Source organism: Amblyomma mixtum, chromosome 5 (genome assembly GCF_055824585.1).
Source record: "Amblyomma mixtum isolate Tamu chromosome 5, ASM5582458v1, whole genome shotgun sequence".
Taxonomy (NCBI): domain Eukaryota; kingdom Metazoa; phylum Arthropoda; class Arachnida; order Ixodida; family Ixodidae; genus Amblyomma; species Amblyomma mixtum.
The window spans coordinates 29,697,626-29,717,021 of record NC_143016.1 but is presented as its reverse complement, the minus strand read 5'-3'; the positions used below and the strand labels follow the sequence as shown (position 1 = coordinate 29,717,021).

General features: G+C 48.3%; 2 protein-coding genes across 2 annotated transcripts in view; one reads left to right on the top strand and one right to left on the bottom strand.

The window, feature by feature from the left end:
- The window catches only part of LOC149341635 (uncharacterized), a 46,005-nt gene extending 32,532 nt beyond the window's left edge, over positions 1 to 13,473 (bottom strand). The window contains exon 1 of the mRNA XM_089543757.1: positions 12,775 to 13,473. Within this exon, the coding sequence (XP_089399883.1) occupies positions 12,775 to 12,922 (148 nt within the window). The 5' untranslated portion in view covers positions 12,923 to 13,473. The remainder of the gene's footprint in view (positions 1 to 12,774) is intronic.
- A 406-nt stretch (positions 13,474 to 13,879) lies between these two features.
- RpS17 (ribosomal protein S17) lies at positions 13,880 to 19,396 on the top strand. The gene is made up of 5 exons (XM_089543756.1): positions 13,880 to 13,900; positions 13,990 to 14,141; positions 14,672 to 14,777; positions 17,761 to 17,826; positions 19,295 to 19,396. Exons 1-5 carry the CDS (start codon positions 13,898 to 13,900, stop codon positions 19,361 to 19,363), a joined length of 396 nt encoding a protein of 131 aa, XP_089399882.1. The 5' UTR covers positions 13,880 to 13,897; the 3' UTR covers positions 19,364 to 19,396.

The window sequence follows — 19,396 nt, the reverse complement described above, 5'->3', positions numbered from 1 at the left end:
CTTAATCCCCCCCCCCCCCTCCTCCCGAACCGATGATGATGAGTTTTACCGTCAATCCATGTCCTCAGCCTCACTTCGAACTCCGAATTTCGGCCCCATAGGTGAGAAACGGCAGGATGCAAGAGTGACAAACTTTTCGTTTGAGGGATATTGGTAAGCTGCAGCTCGTGACTATAGTCAAGTCTCTTGTGCCAAGTTCACTCCAATTCCGATCTTTGTCTCCCACTGCATCCTCGTGGTTCGGATCTGCAGTGACAACACAACCTACGAGACTAGTTCCACATTACCGGCGGTAGAATTAGAGCGTTGCTCGCGCGCAAGACATAAATGTTACACTGGTTTTCTTCACAGTAGTTTTACGCCACTCTCTCAATGCTTAGCTCGTACAACGGCAAATTTACACACATACTTGCCACGGCGGCCACTGCCTTCGGCTGCCGAGCACAAGTGTGGATGGAAGAAACTTTTTTTATTTAAACATTCATTCTCATTCGTGCCACGCGGTCCGCATTTAAAAGGAGGATGAAAGCAAAAATGCCCGGGCACTGAGATTTGGCCGCAACTTAAAAGGAACAGTGAAAATAAACTGAAGTTGGCCCGTTTCGACTGACTGCGGCATTCTAACCGCAGACCGGAAAACGAAAAAAAAATATCACAGGGACACCAAATTGCATCATGTGCTGCCAATGCGATAGTGTTAGAGGCTGTTGATGTCTTTACGGGAGGTGACGTTACTTCCGGTCTGCTGACGTGTCTACCCACCGGCCAATGAGCGAATTTTATGACGACACGTTTTTTTTGTTTTTATTTTTGTTTTTTTCCGCGAGGCTTTCAAAGATATCGCAGTAATAGAAGTGTCGCCATGGCTGGCCTATTCCGCAGGTAAACCGCGTGCGTCGACACCGAATTTTGAAGCGGATCCCGGAGGCTATGCTGCATCACCATTCAATTCAATACGGTAGCAACCAGGCCTTCTCTGTGCGGGCGTCACGAATTTGAATCGAATAGCAAAAATTTTTATATTCAATTTTCTCAGCCATAAATGAGTCTTTGCTGCCGGACAAACGTTAGCATACCCAGAAAGAGCAGACAGAATATTTTCTTTTATTGAGACCAATAACTGGAAGTAGTAGTTCTCATATTCCGTTTAAAGAACGCAATGCACTCTTAGGAAAAAGGGGCTAACAGGGGGCGAGAGGTTAGTCTTTTTGGGGACTAACTGACCTGCCACTGGCAGTCGTCCTTTCCGGGACTAACTGCAAAGGGTGTAACTGTTGATCCCCATGGAAAGGGTGCAACAGTTAATCCCCGGGAGCAGACATTTAATGAAAAAATGCAAACGACGCATGATTTCCAGCGTAATTTAGAGCGGGATAGTTTGCGACAGAACTTCACACATATAACAACGATAAAGGAAACAAACATACATACATGAAAACACCAGGATTCGAACCGACAACCTCTGGATTATGAGCCGAGCGCGGATATGACTAGGCCACCACAGGTGACGGTCCAGGGCAGAAAATAAAAGCTTTGTATGCGAAACACACACATTGCCTGTCTGTGCCGTTCAAATTGTTATCAAACATATTGCTGTTCAGAGCACAGTATGGTGATTTTGGTGTCATATACTTTTGCAACAACCTGCGGCAAGCTTTAATGCGCACGCACAACGGTCTAAATCGCGTTTTGGCCAAAAAAAAAAAGTGCTCCACAACCACAACAGTTGTTTTCTTTTCGTTTCTTTTTTTTTTTTTTTGCGTATAAGGTGGTCTTATTTCTTGCAGTTCGCAGCTGCACATTACAGCCTGTTGAAAACAAATATAGAAGGCGATGGTTCACTTCGTTTTTTGTTACTGGCGGACAGCGGTGAAAGGGAATTGACTGCTTCCACTCACCGATTCGCTATGTGTCGCCGATACTTACACAGCATCACATAAGCTCGTAAACAACGGCAATGATATGAAACTACGTGTACTTGCTCAACCCTAACCTTTATAACTCAACTTTGACTCGTATTGAAGCTCGTAGTATTTGTTTATGCACTTGCACAGCTGCCAGCCGTTTCGGTGGCACGAGGCCTTTTTCTCACACAAAAGGGTAGCCGCTTCGTCACAGGCAGCGGCGGTGCTCTCACTGGCCTTAGACCACGCCCTGCGCTTCAAAAATCGAGTACTATTGCACTCAGGGTCTTCTCGCGCGATTTTCGCGTGCTGCTATGCTGCTATTCGCCTCCCGTCTCTTTCCCGTCTCGCCTCCCGTCTCTCCCAACTCTTTCTCGGCAGTTAGTCCGTTGAGTTTGCGCACGGCGCGCATTTTTGGCAAGAAGAGTGTTTTGTGCAAATTTAGGGACTAAAGCGCCCTTTTGAGGACTAAAGTTATCTTTACTCCCCCTGGGCCGTTGTCTCGGTACGTAAAAGTCTTCCCGTCGATTGCCCCCATGGAATTACATCACGCGCAACGTGGAGAAAGCAGCATCCCTTGTAAGAACACCCTTGCCCTTTGTGGAACGAGCCAATCACTGCCGCACTCACTGTCGGCGCAAGCAGCGCACCCTTGGCAGCGCAAGGAGCCGAGCTGATAACAATGCGATAGCCGTGTACGACAGCGTTAGGCCAACGACACTGTGGTTTTCTCGCGCTTGGTGCAACCAAACGAACTCGGAAACTGTTCCGGGATGAGGAGCTAAGACTTACGTCAAAAAAGCACGCGCTCTTCGGACTGTTGCAAACACGTGCAGAGAGCTCGCGCTAGCAAATGCTTCGTTCTTTACCCACTCGCACGGAACACGGAACAGTCGAGCAAGCGATACGGCGACGCACGGGGAGCGCTCTCTGCAAAAACTGGGAGTGCCCGAGCGGCCGAAACTGCGAGGCACGCCGCTGCCCGGAGGATAAGTGAACACCCACATGACCCGAAGTCAAGGGCGCGACGGAGCGAGCGGCAGGAAATGGGTCCGCTCGATGGAGACGACACAGCCATCGTCACTACTTGGCCAAGAGGAATTTATTTTTATTTTTATTTTTTTTTTGGTGGTGGGGGGGGGGGGAGGTTACAGCTCTCATGGTGCGCCAGCTTTCGTGCCTGCGAGAATGATAGCAGTACGATGAAACCTACTCGGCAGTGTTAAGCAGTTACGCAGTGAGACGCCAACTCACAGCACTCTGATATTACGCCCGCCTGCATCGAGCCACTTCGATCGCGATCAATAGCTTTGAAAGTTACCCAAGAGCGGCACTGACCAGCTATTCGCGCGAGGCAGCACTTGCACTCCGGACTCACTTCCTACAGCACCGCTCCTCACAAGAAGTGCAGCTGCCTCAACTGAGAATAGTTCAGCAGCGTTCATCCGCCAACGCTCGCGCGGTTCAAATCCAGGCAGCTCCACTCCGCGCGGGACCCGCTACAAGGCCAGAAGTTCTTCACGCGCATCTACCAGGCACAACACAAGCTGAAGAGGTTGCTATCGCCCTAGCTGCTTCTGATACCAAATCAAAACACATCATAACAGATTCGCGTTCGGCGTGTAAAAAATTACCGACGATTACGTTACTTCCTAATGCGAAATTTGAGCGCAGCAAATAAGCTGTTTCACCTTTTCGATAGATTGAGGCAAAGAAATCGAGCAACACATGTATGCGCTATCACAGAATTTTTTTTTTTTTTTCACACGTATTCCTTTAACAAAGACTCCACTAACAGTTCTTGACAGTCATGAAGGAAGCTTTGTGGTCGGAGAAATAGACTGATATATGTTCGACTTGGTACACCAATGCTTGATTCTCAAAGACGAGATCTATACAAGTGCCTCGCGAGGTTGTCACAGCCGTGGGACGCGTTACGAGCGAGAGGAACGGGATGTTCTCCCGCATAAGTGTTAGGAAATTGCTGTTTGTCTTTATGTCAACATTAAAGTCCCCCACTACTAACATCGGTGTGGATCGATGGACGGTTAATGCGAGTTGCAGGAAGTGCACGACGTCTTTCGTGAGTGCGGTAGGGGCGAAGTAGGCAGCTACTACCAGCAAGCCGTTGGGCAACTTTGCGGCGCACAGTTCGCCAATTTCATGTGACGTGCCAAACATTTCGACTGGTATTGCAGAGACCTGTGCGCAAGTAGATAGCGACTCCCGCCGCTCTGTTGTGGTCTCTGCGAGCACCACAGCAGTATAGGAAATCTATGATTTCGAGAGGCTCTTCGGGATCCATCCAGGTTTCAGCAAAGCAAAGTACAGAGGAATGGCGCAGAATGTGATCGTGGTGTACGTCCTTGGCATGTGCGGCAAGGGAGCGTACGTTAAGAATGTGGTTGTGAATGATGAATCAAGTGCTGCCAGCGAATGACGCGTCCATTGGCTGTCTGCGTGTGTTACTGATGTGTGGTTAACATGTTAAGCTTCGCCTGTAAGAGTGGAACGCGACAGCGTCTTGCAACGCTGCCAGGGAGTCCACAGAACGCCATCGCCAATTCGGCTGTACGCCTTGCTGGACGGTAAATTTATTTTTTGAGGAAAGGAAATGTATCTCTCTCGCATATCTGGGTGGACACCTGCACCTCGCCGTAAGGGAAAGGGGGAAGATGGGAGTGAACGAAGACGCCGTATTAGCTAGACGCGCCTTTGTTCATTCCAAACCATTCAGCTGGCATTACGGAGTGGCTAGCGTGCTCGTATCGCACTCCGGAGACCCTGGTTCGATTCCCCAACTCGACCAATTTCGTTCTCGGTTTTATTGATTTATGCGGTCTAACTAGAAAGGTTAATTAGGCTATTTCATATTTATATTCTTGCATTTCTATCCATCGTGTTCTGTCATTAACCTGTCAATTGTTGGAACTGTCTAGGATGTTCGACACAACGTATATGAAACGAGCAACGTCTTACTGAGTGGGGAAGTCCGTGGTGGTGGAGGGAACGCGGCTTCGTACTTATGTTTTTTCCGGCACCGTCTCCTTCCGCGGACGCTGTTGTCGCTGCGGCGCGCGTCTTTCTTTTCTTTTCTTCTGACCTCTTCATTCTCCTCTATATTAATTAGGCTAATTGATTAATTAAGCAATTAACTAAACTCAGTCCAACTTAGTTGCAGCATCACTATACGACCCCTTTGATTGGTTGCATGGTTACTAGCCAAAGTACAATTGGCCCCATTTGAAATTCGCGCACTGTGACGTCACGAGCATTTCGACCAATTGAAAAGCGTGACATTGGGGGCGGAGCTGGTTACGAGGCCGACGCCGACGACGACGCGAAACCCAGGAACGGACGCCAAAGAGCTGCGCTCTAAAATTATGAGACTGGCTGGATAACTCCACCAGCTGAACGAATACTAAGGAACTGCAGCCGAGACACCGATCCTACTCCCCGCTGCATAGTTTGGACTCCGGGCCATCAGGGCCTAGCAGGAAACGAAGCTGCAGACGCGGCGGCCCGAGCACTCATTCACCGGGCGTTCCCATTGGCTCCTGAGCACCTGAAACCTGAAGGTGGCTCTTTACTCTCGTTCAAAGACATAACATCTTATTATAAGGATAGGCACCGCGTGTACCCAGCCCCTGCAAAGGGACTGGGGAAAGCAAACGAACGCGTTCTACTTAGACTATTCACTAATACAATGCTGTGCCCGGCAGTATTAAAACATTTCGATCCCGCGTTCACTGGCAGGTGCAAACACTGTGGCGAGGTGGCTGACACCTACCACATGGTTTGGGCTTGCCAGCGCAACTCAGCTCTCTCCCCCCACCCCAACCCTACCAGAGAGGAATGGGAGGCGGCCCTGCTTGGCTGCTCGGACCTTCAGGCCCAAAAGGCTTTGGTCAAGAGGGCTAAGCTGGCGGCTTCGACCAATGGGGTCCCGGAATAGGGACTCCACCCATTGCGGGGCTCTTTAAGAAAGCCTCACCTCTTTTATTAAATAAAGGCTTTTCATCATCATCTACGGGGAGACACCGAAAACGCTGGCCTTTACTCGCGCATTTCGTCAGCTAGGCGTGGCTTTCCGCGTGCAGCCCGCAGTCGCCGCGAGCTCCGTTAGTACCGTAACGGCAGTTCAGCGATCCAACGAGGGATGGATGTCGAGCTTGACAGTTTGGTTTATGACGCCTAACGTCCAAAAGCGACTCAGGCTATGAGAAACGCCGTAGTGGAGGACTCCGCATAATTCTGACCACCTGGGGATCCTTAACGTGCACTGACATCACACAGTACACGGGCCTCTTGCACAGACAAAACGGGCTGGTGCGCAAAGCATGGGGATTAGACGGGGAAGAGCGGCCGAAATGGCCACGAAGAATGGTGGATGTGCGCCGTCGCCTTTGTCTTACGAAAGATTAAATATCGAATGGCGGCCAGCACAACGTCAGCTGACCCCCTCCGACCTCCTCCCGCCTCCATCGAAATGCGTCTCCCGCGGCGGGGTCGAACCCGCGTCTTTCGGGTCAGCAGCCGGGCAACATAACCACTGAACCACCGCGGCGGCTGGATGTCCAGCTTGAGTTTACGCTCGCCTCTACACAGACGACAGAAACCCCGCGAAGCAGATTTCTCGACGCACTCTCCCTAGCTTGTTTCAACCGCTCGCTACCCTAAGTGGTGTAAGTTCCGCTGGGATCGATTCTGTTGCGTCGATCAATATCAAGTGCCACCGCTAGTCGCTTTTTTTTTTTTTAAACTAGAAAAATGATGTAGCGCGATTACGGACTTGCTTGAAAAGGAACATCGCGTTTTGGGAGGCTGTCGTGTCACTGGCACGGCATCGAAAACATTGTGCAGGTAGGCGTGTGGACTCCGCGCTTCGCAAAGCGCTGCTACTAGCGCTGCCGCCGACCGCCGACGAGAATGGGCAGAGCCAGGGGCATGCGCGGAAAAGAACAACCGGCCATGCTTACTGGGCATTCGCCATTGCCGCTAATTCTCGCCGCCTCTCGGCGACAGCGGTCCACGAAGTGCGGTGGCTACGCGCTCTCTTGTTCCCTCTCATATTGCTGCTACCTATACGCGCCATACGGCACGTGCTGCTGAAGCTTCGAGCAAAGTAGCAGTGTCGGAAGCAACTTGTATGCCGCGGCGACGAAGAAACAGCGACAAGCGGACCAGCGTGATGGGTAGTTTCATTCCTCGCGGAAGCAGTCCTGGAGGTCTATCTGCTTTGGAATAAGGGCGTTGCTTAACAATAAGAAATTTGCTGTGGCTTAGCTCGGCTAGGCCAGGATACACATAGCGAAAGGTACGTTAGGCGCCGAGCACAACATGCTCGGCGCCTTGGCGCCTAACAACCATAGCAACCGATTGCCATGGTTACCTAACAGCCATGACAACTGGTTGCCATGGTTACGGCGCATGCGCCGTACTGGCCTGCGACGACTGCCCGAAATGCGCCGCTATACCATGACGAAAAAGTAGCCCGCTGCTTAAACTTTTCTTGTTACCTAAACAAAAAGCTTATCTCAAGAAAAAAAATTACGAGCTCTAGAATTTTGATACGTGGATTGTTTGATATGGTCAAACATTAAAAAGCTGATTTAGTTTACTGTTCCGTTTGGCCAGCGGAATAATACAAAATGCCGCGGACCGCGGACCAGTGTTAGCAAGTTGTATCTTACTATAGTGTAGCTCCCGCTACAAAATTCTAACTTTCCCTTGCAGCGACGTCTGCACCTTCACGACCAGCGGAACCCAAACACACTAGCACAGAGTCACACACAACAAAACTCGAATGCAACTCAAGAAAGAAGCTGCTAATGCCCCCCCCCCCCCCCCCCAGCCGATGGTGTGGACCAACTGCCAGGAAGCCGCGGTTCATCCGTGGTTAATCCCCTAGCACCTCCCATCCCCATGGAATATGTCAAGCTGACAGGTGCAGGGGAATTAACCACGACGCCATGAGAACGGACCCTGCCACTGGATGGAGGGCATCAGCTTAAAAGGGCTCTGAAAGGGGCTTTAATGGAAGTTGCGGTATGCCCGGGGTGGGCGGTATACACCTGGGATAGACAGTGTTCGTGAAGCATGCCACTTCACGAATCCGCTTTGTAGGAGCTGATGTAGTTTAAATTTCAGCGTCTTGGCACCTTTCCCTCTCCTCTCGTCACTTTTTGCACGCTGGAAGGTCGGCGCTCCTCCGCCGGCCCAACCTCCTGGGGCACAGCTTCCGACTCCTCGGAGCTACGCGGCTTATTGGCCGCGGCCATGGCAGCTGCCTGACGTCTGAAAGAATCTCACCAATAGCCATCTCTCAACTTGTATACGCAGGTGTGAGCATGAAAGAGTCGCCGGGAGGGTCCCGCCACTTTTCGAGCGCGATTCTGGGTTCTCTGCTGCGTGCATTATTTGGCTCAGGTGTTCATGACAACCTAATGCAGTGATTGAGCGAGTTGATGTGCTCTCGACGGATAACCTTGCATCCGACTGAAGAAAATGAGACTGCTGCAGACTCAGCAACGGCACCTGCCACTGACAGCCTCGCAGTCTCTAGACACGTAACTGATTAATGCATTCGTAGAAACGTTACTGCCACGGACGCTCACGCATGTGGCCGTGATGGAGTGCCAGGCATATCTTTCACGGCACCAGGTGAGCAGATTAGAAAAAAACGCGCATTTTTTTTTTCTCTGTGCTTCTTGTGTCAAACATGACGGCCACTATGAGGTCGGTGCAAGCTGCCTATAACAAAGTGCACCGAACATCGTCGTCTCGCCCAAGACCCATACCTCACTTGAAAGTGTCAGTAGCATTCCGCCGTTGCAGTAAACGTCTCTCAAATACTGTATCCGATCGCCCTGACCGAGTGAAGGAAAGGTTATGCGAGAGTTCCAATCGTTTTCCTCTGTGCATAACCCTGCACTAGTTTCGCAACGACGATCAACCTGACGGTTTTCTAGGTGGCTGCAAGCAGCAGGATGCTAACCATTGTGACTGCTTAGTCCAAGGCACAGACTTTATTTTCTTTACCGTCTAACTCCCCGCACCTATTTATGAGAGATTGGAGACTTTTAGAATAAGGTGACGCCATCGTGCGCAGGCACAGAACAGTAACGTCCCTTCCTCCAGTTCTTGTCCTGCGCGCTGGAGCGCTGCTATTCCCACATGCCCCTAAGCGATAGAATCACCCTATTTTAAAACTGAAGGACGCTTAAGCTTCGCCTTTAGGAGTGGAACACAACAGCACGTTGCAGCGCCGCCAGGGAGTCGAGGGAACACCATCTCCAGTTGCAGGGGAAGCCTTGCCGTTGGAAACAGCTTTGAACACAACCATTTTAAGGCGAAAGCCTTTAATGCCTCATCGTTGTCGACAGAAGGCTGTCAGTAGAGGTGTCACGCTTTTGATGAGTGTCCACTGAGATATGAGAGACAGTTACTGCGTAATTTCCTTTCCTCAAATACAACTTTCATTTCCTTCATTACGGCCCCTCTTTCTCTTTCTTCTTTCACTCCCACTTCCTCCCTTCCTGTACGGTGCGAATCAAGTGTCCACTGAGATGACCGAGGATTACTGCGCCATTTCCTTTCATCAAAAAGCGTTGCGTTCAAAGGGCAAGGCATCGCGCCGAACGGGTGGTGGCGTTCTGTGGACAGCACAACACACTGTCGCGTTCCGCCCCTAAAGGCGAAGCTTAAGCCTCATTGATTAGCAATTAATTAGTATTTAGTCATAGATATGATAGATAAGAAGTTTATTTAGACAGGTACAAATGTCTGGGAGAATGGCGAATCAGTAATTAGCAATTAATTAGTAATTAGTCATTGATTATATGCAACGTCATCCAGTGTCACAGAGGCGGTCAAAGTGGTGCGGAAAACGCTTCGCCTCTACCCACTTTAGACAGTCAAAGTAACGCTTCGCCTCTACCCACTTTAGACAGTCAAAGTGCCCCCTAAATTTTTACGCTGTCGTTCGGTCGAAAAGCCGGTCGGCGTCGTAGTAGCAGTAGTTGTGCGCACGTCGGAAAAAAATCGTACCATGTCAACCGTATGCATGCCCCAGAATAATCGCGTGCCACCCTGGACCACATCCTATTCAGCTGCCCTGCAGATCCTCCCCCGCAGGGACAGCCCGCCATCGGAACATGGGAGGAATGGGAGGCCCTCCTTGCATCACAGGACCCGGACATGCAACTTCGCTGTGTGAACCGGGGTGCCAGTACCATGACCCTACATGACCTGGACACATGCGCGTAATGTGAGGGGTGTGCGGTGGCCCTGAGACCTTGAAAGGTCCAAACAAGCTTGCTTCATAGTTAGTTACATCAATCCATGTTCCTGGTTCAGCGTTTCGTGCAGCGTAAACGTACTAGTTAAGTTAGATCCAAGCTGCCGCAGGGATTCGAACGACTATAATCGGGGCTGCGGGTGTCCACCGAGATATGCAAGACAGTTACTGCGTCATTTCCTTTCCTCAAATACAATTTCCATTTCCTCCATTACCTCTTTCTCTCTCTCTCTTCTTTTCCTACGATGCGGTTCGGGTGTCCAGCGAGATATGAGAGAAACACTGAGCCGTTTCCTTTCCTCAAAAATGCGCTGCGTTCAAAGGTATTTCCAACGGGCAAGGCATCGCGCCGAACGGGCAATGGCGTTCTGTACTCCCTGGCAGCGCTGCAACACGCTGTCGCGTTCCACACTCAAAGGCGAAGTTTAAGCGTTTCGCGCAGCATAAACTTACAAGTTAGATAAATTAGTAAATTGGTTTTTGAGGAAAGGAAATGGCGCAGTACCTGACTCACATAACTCGACGGACACCTGAACCGCGCCGTAAGGGAAGGGAGGAAGGTGGGAGTGAAAGAAGAAAGAGGTGCCGTAGTGGAGGTCCCCGGAATAATTTCAACCACCTGGGGATCTTTAACCTGAACCGCGCCGTAAGGGACGGGAGGAAGGTGGGAGTGAAAGAAGAAAGAGGTGCCGTAGTGGAGGTCCCCGGAATAATTTCAACCACCTGGGGATCTTTAACGTGCACTGACATCGCACAGCACACGGGCGCCTCTTGCGTTTCGCCTCCATCGAAACGCGGCCGCCGCGGTCGGGTTCGAACCAGGGCACTCCGTCTCGGCAGACGAATGCCTTACCACTGAGCCACCGCCGCGGGTCTTAAGCCTAGCTCGTGGCAGGGATTCGAATCGGCGACCTATAATCGGAGGGGGGATACGTATCATGCGCGGTTCGGGCAGTCAAAGTTTCGATTTGTCCAACGGGCAAGGCATCGCGACGAACGGGAATTTAAGCGTCCTCCAAATTTCTATCTCGCCCGAATGCAAGCTTCAAGAAAGGCGCCATCAATTACAGTAGTTCAAGAAAGAAAAAAAAAAGACAGCGATACCGTTTAGCGAAAGTGGTAAGACGCCGCGCCAAACGTGTCACCCCGTGGGGAGCAGCAGCAGTGAGTTGCTGACGCGCTAAGATTACGGTTTCGCGCCCAGCAAAACAGCAAACGCCAACGTCGCAGCCTTCGCCCTAAAATAATCCCAGTCTCGCCGTGAAAGGCACGTGGTCTTTTGTTTGCCGCCGTGCTTAGTTCGACGGGAATGTTGGGCTGGTGGTGGATTGCAGTCCACCCATACGTCTGCTGCTTCTCAATCCTACAGACACCGATCGCATGAAACTACCAGCCCATCCCAAGATTCATCAGTAAAGAGCAAAGGCGTCAAGAGGTTATGGGCTCATCTGCAAAAAACTGCTGTAGAGCTCGCAGACAGCGCGCGCAGTACAACAGGGCAAAAAAGCGAAGTCACCGAAACCAATGAAGGCACATGCTAGGTGGCAGCACAGAAGTCAGGTACTCACTGATCGTATGTCTTTTGTATACATTCCTTTCAAATGATAATTAAATTATTGCCCTGAATAATAAAAACTGCATTTTTTTTTCCACAGATTTAGTGGCAGTTAGGTCATATTTTACCACTAAGCAAAATCACTACAATGCATAGGACACAAGCCAGGGACGAAAATTACTCGAGTCCGATTTCTTTTTTCAGCAAGTCCAATAACGAAGTCCCTGCGGAAAATCGAGGCTATTATTAATGACGAAATTTAAAATGTGTCCCAAGTCGCCAACAAGAAAAACATTCTGCGAGCGCAACAAGCCATCTTTTGACACTAGGTCATTAAAAACGTGAAATTTACTACTATATCACTGCGCCTCAGGTGGATGACGAAAGTTGGTGCAGTGGCGATAAGTCGGCAGCTGCACTTGATCCATTAATTTGAGCTCACGCGAATGCTACGGACGACGCTAATTGCCTTCATTTCGTCAATTCGTTGCTTCTAAATAACCTATCGCTTCTTTTTCTTCGACCCGCCAAAGCCGAATGAGCGGCAGTCTGAACCGGCGAAGCCAAGTTCCAAATCGGAGAAGTGGTCTCTCATTCGTGGTGCGGCAATACTCTCTAGCGTGCCTCCTCGATGCGTTTCCTACAGACATCCAGCTGTTCATGCAACCGAATCGCATTTGTACGAAGCGGTATAAATGGCAGAGGCGCGTGGATATACAGTAGCTGATCAGACGACTATTCGAATGAGGCAGGCTCTGACATCGCACGGAGCGCACAGAATTGTCACTGGCCTTCCGAACATAGCAAAACCAAGTTTGTCTTTTTCGGGAACATCGCTGAACAGCAATTTATTTCGCCTTACGACCACGCCACGTTCGCGCGCTTTAACTAGGCGCAGAAAGCCGGCCTACGTTCTTAATTTCGCCTCTCAAAACATAGTCAACGCAGCTGAAAATAGTCGTTCGAAGAAAATGCGCGATAGCTCAGCGAAAATACAAGAATATCGGAAAACTTACATTTCTTCAACACTTTCGTCCAGATTTCCACAATCTTTCTGTGGTGCGCTCGATGATGAATGATCCATAGCGAAAGCGTCTGCACGCTGTCCTGAGTGTTGGTGACTGAGGTCAGCTTCTTCACAAGGTTTGCCTCATTTATCGACATGGTGCTTGCTGTGTTGTGCTCCTCTGTCTGCGTCGACGCGGGAAAGAAACAGCATCAAGGCATCGCAACACTTCTCGAAGCCAGTGTGATCCACGGTTCTGAGCCACTTGCACCTCGGAAGCGGGAAACGAGCCACCGCGGCACACACAAGCGTCAGTGACCGCGCACCGATCAACGGTTGATACTTTGCACCACGAACTTCACACTTCGGCGTTGTCGTTTCGGTCACCGGTTACTACGCCGATGCTTTCACGAAATCCGTGCACAGACCACTTAGCGTCTGCTAAGCCTAAGCGCAAACGCGGGGCTACGGAGCCCCAGCTTCAGTCGAACATCCTACGATTGGAGTTGCAGGCGCTTGGTTCCGTTCGCTGCGTCGCCACTTCAGCCGATGCTCCGAAGCCGTCGAAGCAAGGGCTGATTAGAAAGATCTCGCTTCACTCTAAGCACAAGTTACGGGTAAACAAAATATTGGAGTTTGTTGTCGCGCTTCCAATTTGCGACGAAAACATTGCCACCATTTTCAAAGTGGTAAACTGACTTTCAAGCTCAGCCGGGTGGCGGCGCGCATGCCTGCGGGCTGCGGGGTCAAAATAGCCTATAAATAATAACTTTGTTAAATAAAAAGGGTAAAAATAATTACTGCAAAATTATTTTAATAAATATGTATTTTATGTTTTATATTTTATACTCCTCAAGGTTTGTGCTAGAGAAATGTGCCTGCTGGCAAACTGAAGGCGGCCGACTGAATCGTTTTCGGCCACGGAAGCGACGGAAGCAAGCAACATTGTTCCTTTCCCTTCTCGGCGCCGTACAGAATGGTGTGTACCTTGTGATCGCTTCTTCATAATCCACATTAATCGTACCAATTAATAAACTGCATGTCTACAGCATTATCAAGCTACGTCTAGACACGTTCTGCCTTCTGAATAGTTCATTTTTAATTGTGTTGTTTAAACGCTTATATCGCAAGGCATGGTGAGCCTTCGGCAGCCGCTCTCGCAGTTCTGTTGTGTCCTGAAATTGTTTTGCAGGTGAACATTGATCGACTTATAATTCTTTTACAGGGTCGTGTTAGGACCAAGACGGTGAAAAAGGCGTCCCGCCTGATCATCGAGAAATACTACACAAAGCTCACCCTCGACTTCCACACCAACAAGCGGATCTGCGAGGAGATCGCCCAGATTCCCAGCAAAAAGTTAAAAAACAAGATCGCCGGGTGAGTGTATGCTTAGCTGCACTATATTGTAATCGTAGGAAACAGTCGCTTACTTGCTTACTTGCACGGCTGTTTTTTTTTAAATCTAGAGAAGATGGAGTAAACCTGCCAGACTGACGTCGCTGATGCACGTTCGTTGGAGCGGCGGTTTGCTACTTCAGGCATGAACTTGGAGGCCTATTTATTGCTTTGCTTTTATGTTGCTTATGTATTGCTCAGCGAAGAGTCTGGCCGGTGTTGGGTTTTAGAAGCTCCCGCGCCAGTTCTTGCGGTAAGAGACAACGCGACTTCCACTTTTATTGTGATGTCTGTCACAGACTCCGCAGGAGCTGTACAGGAAAAAAGTTTGAACTATACATTGCAAAGTGAACGTCGTCGCTGCATGCTTGTGTAGAGGCGCGGTGTTTGGTTTTGGAAAACTTCGAAAGAGCTGAGTGGAGGTGATGCTGATTTCATGCTTACACGGCTAAGTTGGCAGCTATGAGCTCTGCTCAATTACGTCTTTTTTGTTTTCGTTTTCATGATCGCAGGTTCGTAACCCACCTCATGAAGCGCATCCAGCGTGGACCTGTGCGTGGCATCTCCATCAAGCTGCAGGAAGAAGAGAGGGAGCGAAGGGACAACTATGTGCCTGAGGTTCGCGCTTTTTGTTTGCTGCTTTGTTTGTTTACTCTTTCCTTGACATTTAAGGGAGGGGAGGTGCACAGACTTCTTGCTTGTACTCTGCTGGTGACAAAACCTGGGTGTTAAAAATTGAAATCATTTTTGTTCTCATTGTGGGTAAAGCGAGCATTTACTTAGCAGTGCAGCTCTATTACCAAAAATCTGGTTTGACTGGCTTCGTGGCCATGTGCTTACAAAAAACATGAGAAGCAATGGAATAAGATGATATTTTATAAGAGACAGACAGTGCTTAGTAAAACAAGTAATACAAACGGCAAACTTCGTACAGAAACAAGAAAATAAATGCTGTAAACTCAGTGGTACACACTGGCTGAATGTTGCTTTAACAACAAAGATGTGTGTTGAATCTGATGTTGGGGGAAATTTCATGGGTGGTGTGCGCGCACTTCCACTTGGCTGTATTGTGGCACTGTACAACATTAGTCGCCGTGCTTATAGTTTACATAGCAGACAAACTCTGGCAGCGTAAGCTTAGTTTCCTTGAGTCACATTTTGATTGCTACTTATACCCGGTATGCATTGGACATTCGGCCAGTAGTTGCTGTGCATAACAGCGGCATGAAGCTGCATCACAGATGAACACTGTTTAAGGTGGCTAATGATGCTGTTTATGGCTCCTTGAACCAGTTGGCGAACAGGCACCAAGGTGGAAAGTATGTTGCAGCATGCATTCTTGTTGAAGCCGAGAGCTGAATGGTTGCTCTGCATTCACATAAAGACATTGGTGACGCGTCCGCTTGTGACTTGGCCGCTTGCTACTGTGTCCGTGGCACTTGCTTATCGCTTCGGGAATAGCTGCAGGTTCAGTGGCTGTATTGGTTTGGTTTAGGCGTGGATGTCTACAACTCCACCAGAGGATAAAGCGGGCTTGCCAAGAAGTCATATTTAGTTCCATCATGGGACGATGAGCTTGCGTGAGTGGTTGTCCTGCACCCATTCGGGATGTGCCTTGTTCTAAACGTATGCAGGTGGCCCCAGAATTCAAAATTAGGAGCACCACGTATTGGCACACAGCTGCCCTGGCCATCTGTTAATGCATTGTGCAGCACAGATGCAGTAAAGTGTGGCTGAGTCACCGATTTCTTCTCTTTGGATGGCATAGCAGCCATGTAGTTCTCAACGTTGACGGTACCGCCACTGTTCTCACCCTCTCTCCTTGCTTCAGTGATTGAACTGAAAAGCCAATAAACAGCTATGAACAGCGCAGGTGGTCATCCTGAGTAGTGTTCGTTTGGTGCAGTTTCAGGTGGCTGTCACTTGATGATGATAGGCTGAATCTTTCAAGCACTCTGCATTTATGCAGCAATCCAGTAGTGATTCACAAAGACAGTAGGCCTGTGGGGAGTGCCGTGACAAAGCTGAATGGTGGTGCATTTGTGAAACCAACTTCAGTGCAAAAATTCGGTGCAGCATTTATATCGGGCGTAATACCTTGCGATAGCTGCAGTTTGGTAGCTTTTTTTTTTTGTTTCTTCTCATTGCTACCTTGCATTTATATTCTGTTTAAATTTGTCATCCAGCTGCATTACTTTATACCACATTACTGCGATTGTTCAAGGAGTGCAAAATTGAAATGCAGACAACTTGCATGGAATTCCCAAAGTGGTTCAAAGTGGCACTGTGTCACTAGGCTTAAGGTCTGATTTCAAATATTCGCTATGAGTACCATTGCTTGTATCGGCTGTGCTCTGCACTTACGTCACCTTGGCACATGAATGTTCCCCTGCGGCTTTTCTGTGCGGACATTTTTGGTCAGATGTGCATGTACACTTGAGAAGCACATTGGAATGTTTGCAGCCATTTGAGTGTCGCCAAAGCATGTAGCACTGACGACTGAGTAATTCTTGAAGCAAGGCTTTCCTCTCAACAGGCTCATGAAAAGCCATAACACCACCTGGTAGCCACTGCATTGCTTTCTTTTTCTTCTTTTTTTCTTTTTTTTGTGAAAAAACTTTGTAATGATTACAGTGAAACCCCTTTGAGTCAGATTTCATGGGACAGGAGAAAATCTCCAAATTAACTGTGTCGAATAATCGGGGACATTGAAAGAAATAAGGTCTCCCACATCTACATACTTTTTTTTTCCATAAAAAAAGTTTTCTTTGATTACTTTATGCAAGAATGTTGTGATAACTAAGTGCATGCCTGCTGTCGAATGAACCAACACATGTTGTATAGTACGATACAACTTTGAAAGAAACAGCGGTTGTTAACACTGGGCCATGGTCCACGGCGTCCTGTATTACTCCACCAGCCAGTCACAGTAGTTAACGAAATCAGCTTTGTAATGTTGACCTTGGTAAACAATTCAGGTATCAAGATTCAAGGCCTTATAACCTTTTTCTTGTGATTTGTTTTTTGTTCAGGTCACAAGCAAAGTTCTGATAATGGACTACTATTTTTTTTTTTTTTTGTAGTGGAGAAATTTGCTTCCCTCCCCGCACAAAAGCACGCCGCTAAAGCAAAGCATACACTGCGTACACGCACATGGCATAACCTATAACTATAGCAGCGCCGCAATTGCACAAAGAATTTGAAGTAAATTCAGTGAGAATAAAAAAGAAATGGCAGAGTGCAGCACGAAACAAGCAAAGCATCCCATTGCACCTTCCGTCTGATGATCGTAGCGATGAGAATGATGCCCTCACACATCGGTTGGGCACCCGCACCACATCCAGTCTCCGGTGGCTTGTGCGCATTACAAGCTCCATTGCCTGTCCGAATTAATGATTTTCAAACCATAAAATAAATAGTACACGCATTTGATAGTCAAGCTTTCCTAATTAACGAGGACTACTGTACTATCACGCGCTTTGAACTTCTGCCTCGCTGGCACATTGAATCACTCCCAGCTCTGCTATGGTCATGCTGAGCTTGGCATTTTGTGCAGAATGAACGGATTGTCACAGTTACGTTTTCTTCTTGTTCTGTACAGATCTCTGCTCTGGAGCAAGATGTCATCGAGGTGGACGGTGACACCATGGAGATGATGAAAGCATTGGTGAGTCATATTTGTTTCCCTTGGATATACTTGGGCCGCAGCGGTGGCTCAGCGGTTATAGTGCTCGTCTGCTGACCCTAAAGACCCAGGTTCGATCCCGGCCGTGGCAGTCGAATTTCGATGGAGGCGAATTCTAGAGGCCCGTATGCTGTGCGATGTCAGTGTACGAGAACCCCAGGTGGTCGAAATTTCTGGAGCCCTTCACTATGGTGTCCCTCATAGCCCGAGTCGCCTTAAGACGTTAAACCCGATAAAACCAAACTTGCACTCCAGGTTGAGAAGTTGAGGCATATTTTTCTAATTCTAGCTCTATGTTGGCTATTATTTCAGAGGCGGTTGTGAATTGAATGTCTGCATATGTGTAGCGCCCCTCATTATTTACTTGGAAAGTTCTGTTTTTTTTTTGTTTTTTTTTGGTTTTTGTTTTTTCATTTCATAGCTCTTAAGCCTCGCCTCTCACATCACAGTAAGCCTGTTCGCAAAACAGAACTTATATGTTTTGTTGGTTCACTCTGTTAAAGGGATAAAGGGACACGAAAGACAACTCAGTCATTCAGTCTTTGTTTTTGGTAAAAAATCAATGCAGCTAAATACCGATTTATTGTCGAGAAAATTGCATTTAAAATTCTTCTACCACTTGGTTCAAACTCGTGATATTGGTGCCAAAAAGGACTCCAGGGTCACCATTTTCAGGCGAATGAATTAAGCCACTGGAATCTGTTCCCAAAAAACTGTGCCAAAGCACTGTAGTTCGCTTGCGAAAGTAGCTAGTTTTCTAGCTCACAAAAGCTTTGTTTTTCAATGGAATGAGCAACTTTATCAATAGAACGCGGTAACCTGCTAATACAGGCCAACTTCAATTTGTTTTCAGTGTCCTTTCAAGCTGTTCATGTAACGGGTTCCTTTTATTTATGCTATGTGTTTAGTGAAATATCCGGGAAGGTGTTGTTCAAGTGAATCAATAAAATTTGAAGCAAAAAATGTGTATTCAGTGCGGATTAGTTGGAAAGGCCTACATGTGCTATTGGCTATGAGGTAGAAGCCTCATTGTTATTGTGTATTTGTACACACTTGGATTCAGATGATTGTCTCCATGGAAATTTATTAAACAGCAGTGGACTGATAAGGTAGATTGATGCTAACAAGACAGTCGGCACCATGCACCAATTTGCTGGGAACCCTTCTCCACACATGTTGTTAGATGCTGTTTCTAAGGTTATGATTAGTAAGGAAGCATTAAAAGAAGTATAAATGAGAGTGGTACTAGCAAAACAGTGCATTCAGTTAGTTTAAGAATGGCAAGGCAAAAATTCCTGCTATAACAGCGCCTGTACAACCACACTTGTTGTTGTACACACCACTGCTATCAGTGCAACGTTGAGATTAATTTGTGTTCTTTCGTCCAGCAGACTGAATTACCTGATGCGGTGAGCTCTTATCATATTGGTTCCTAAATTTGTGCTTGCAGGACATGGCTGGCATCTCTGGCCTGCAGACAACACCTCTGGGACCTTTCCGTGGTGGGCAGCGCAACTGAGCTGTTTGTGGGAATAAATATGTAAAAACACTG